The following is a 2,500-nucleotide window of genomic DNA, read 5'->3' as shown; positions in this document are numbered from 1 at the left end:
TATTTTAGAAATTATTAAAAAGATAATGATTATGTCCAGATCTACTTTATCCTCCATTCTTCTGGAGTTTTCAAGTTCAGTAGCCAGTAATTAAGAAAATTAATTCTAAGCATTATAGCCTGAAGGCCTATTTTAATTCTCTATTGAGTAAATCCATTTGTGCATCTTTTAACATTGCTTTTTCACGTTTTTGTTTAAGTCTTACCTCTCGGAAATTCACGAGCACAACATGATCAAAAGGGGATAATGGTTTCAATTTTGAACCTTTCTCTTTTCAGACAGACTACAACTGCTGAATCAATGGTGATCTGTATCACTGAGAGAATAGAGTTTCTTATTTCTGGTGGATCAAATACTCTTTCTGTGACCCTAGTTTTCTTTTTGGACTTTGTTCATCATCAGATCTAGACATATTCTTTTTTGTGTCTGATTCTGCATACCAATGATGTCAATCGATATTTCTGGGCTTTTGCAAATGTTGCAACACATCATAGATATTCACCACAAGCACCCTGTAATACTCAAGCTCTTTTTTATACTTCAAATTTTGTTTACTTTTTTTTAATAACCAATTTTCTCTTCTTTGAAATAAGTACAAAAAGGAGTAAAGAAGTAGAAGCAGAGACAGAGAAGCTCCAAGGAAACATATTAAGAATGAATGAAAGGAAGAAGTAGTAGTCTTATGTATCTAATATTTAGTGATTTTGTTATATCCATTGAGGTATTTAAAACTCACAATAATACTGAAGAAGATGGTCTGTACCTCACCAAGGAAGATGTCATAGACTGTAGAGGGAGGCAGAAGGCAGTAAACATGACGTTAACAGGGTGACAACAGTGCATACCTGGACACTTGCATTAGACGACACAACCACCAGTTAGTCCCACCACCACGTATCCGCCAGACAGACACTGCTAAGCCTCGCTAACAGTGGTATATCTGAGATCGGACACTGGCATATTCACCTGGCTGATGATGTCCCCGTGAGCAGTACGAACTTGATACAAATACCGGTATTTCTTCTGGCGCATCTCAGCCCGGGCCTCTCGACTCCTCATTCGCTGGAGGTTCACACTTCGAGATTTTTTGGAGGGCACCACTGCAAGAAAGTAACCAAAATCATAATTCTACTGAAAATAAAAACTGGTTTGGGTTAGGATAAAAAAAAAAACCCTAAAAAGTAGGTATCTGTACACCTTCCTCTCACACCAGTACCATGATGTGTGCATAATATGACATTTCTTATGCTAGTAAAGGCTCTTTAATATAAGACTTTGTATTTTCTACAAAATAGCCAGACACTTGGAGAAATTGATAAATTTATTTTACTTCCTGAAAATAATATCTCTGTGCATTATTCCATGGTCTCTTTTCTTTTAACACATGTTTTAGCAAACTTGTGTAAACAAAAAAAATACCATTATCTTAACATTAAACTGACAAATACTTGGGGCATCTGCATTCTGCAGTCTGCAGTCTCCATCAGTGTTAATTTAAAGCTTAAGGTAATATCCTCCCAAAACAATTTACAAAAAAAGGGAGTAATCAAAGCAGAATTACATATAATAGATAGTAATAGCTGTATATATTGGAAATTAATATTTCTCACAAACTAATGCTTCTTCCCCCCATATGTTACTGACAAGTTCGAAAATATTGCCATCGATGCTAATGCTCATCATATGCAGATTAAAGAGCATTTACTGTTATTAACAATATTTTTTCTTCTTACTGACAGTAATATCGATGTATTTTAATCTTTTCCTCTTTTATACTGTGGCATTTATTACTAAAGACAAGAGGCACAGATGGATAGACGTAATTTCAGAACACTAATTTAGTGAGGATGTAGTATTTTTCCCTCTTGGTATGCATATCATATAATTGAAATAATGACACCTAAACAGGCAGACACATGCAAGGGTACATCAAAGTACTTTTAAAAGGGTACACTGGATATCACTGTAAATCTTGATTGGCACAATACCAGCATCATCCAGGCCTTGTGTGGCGCGTGGAAGTTCAACAAAATGGAGACTCTCTCGGCTGACACCTGCTGCCAAGGGACACACAGACGCTGAACCTCTACCTTCCTTCCTTTGAGAATTGAAGACATACTACAAACACTTACACTGCTGATGATAGATGCCTCTGCCTGTAATCTTCCATTGGGTGAGGCTCCCCACCAGCACCATGAAGGGCCACACACCCAGGATCATCCAGGAGAACCAGCATGGAGGCTCGCTCTCCACCACCTTCAGTCGGTCCTCAAACCAACGCACCATCAGGAACTTTAATTAAAAAAGGTAGAGGAATTATTTAATAGAAAGGCAATTCACTAATTCAAACAAATATAGTTTATAGTAATGTAGAAATAAACAAATATATAACATATACTTGGAAAGACAAATTCTGACTAACCCTAAATGACCTACTTGGCATTCTATCAATTTTACAAAAAGGTGATGAATACTGCATTTCAATATGAAATGATCATTA

The 2,500-nt window shown here is 36.4% G+C and overlaps 1 protein-coding gene across 3 annotated transcripts in view; it reads right to left on the bottom strand.

Annotated features, from left to right (window-relative positions):
* LOC125029509 (transmembrane protein 198-like) overlaps positions 1–2,500 on the bottom strand; it is a 38,994-nt gene that overhangs the window by 10,044 nt on the left and 26,450 nt on the right. The window contains exons 6-7 of one of the 3 annotated variants that reach the window (XR_007115202.1): positions 2,133–2,292; positions 764–1,100 (exon numbers count right to left, since the gene is read on the bottom strand). Coding sequence is in view for 1 of the 3 variants with exons in the window: in XM_047619439.1 (XP_047475395.1) it covers positions 967–1,100; positions 2,133–2,292 (294 nt within the window). In the remaining 2 variants the exon portion in view is untranslated. The remainder of the gene's footprint in view (positions 1–763; positions 1,101–2,132; positions 2,293–2,500) is intronic. The other 2 variants (XR_007115201.1, XM_047619439.1) reach the window with 2 other exon arrangements.

Source organism: Penaeus chinensis, chromosome 10, assembly GCF_019202785.1.
Source record: "Penaeus chinensis breed Huanghai No. 1 chromosome 10, ASM1920278v2, whole genome shotgun sequence".
Taxonomy (NCBI): Eukaryota; Metazoa; Arthropoda; class Malacostraca; order Decapoda; family Penaeidae; genus Penaeus; species Penaeus chinensis.
This window is presented reverse-complemented; position numbering and strand designations above follow the sequence as displayed.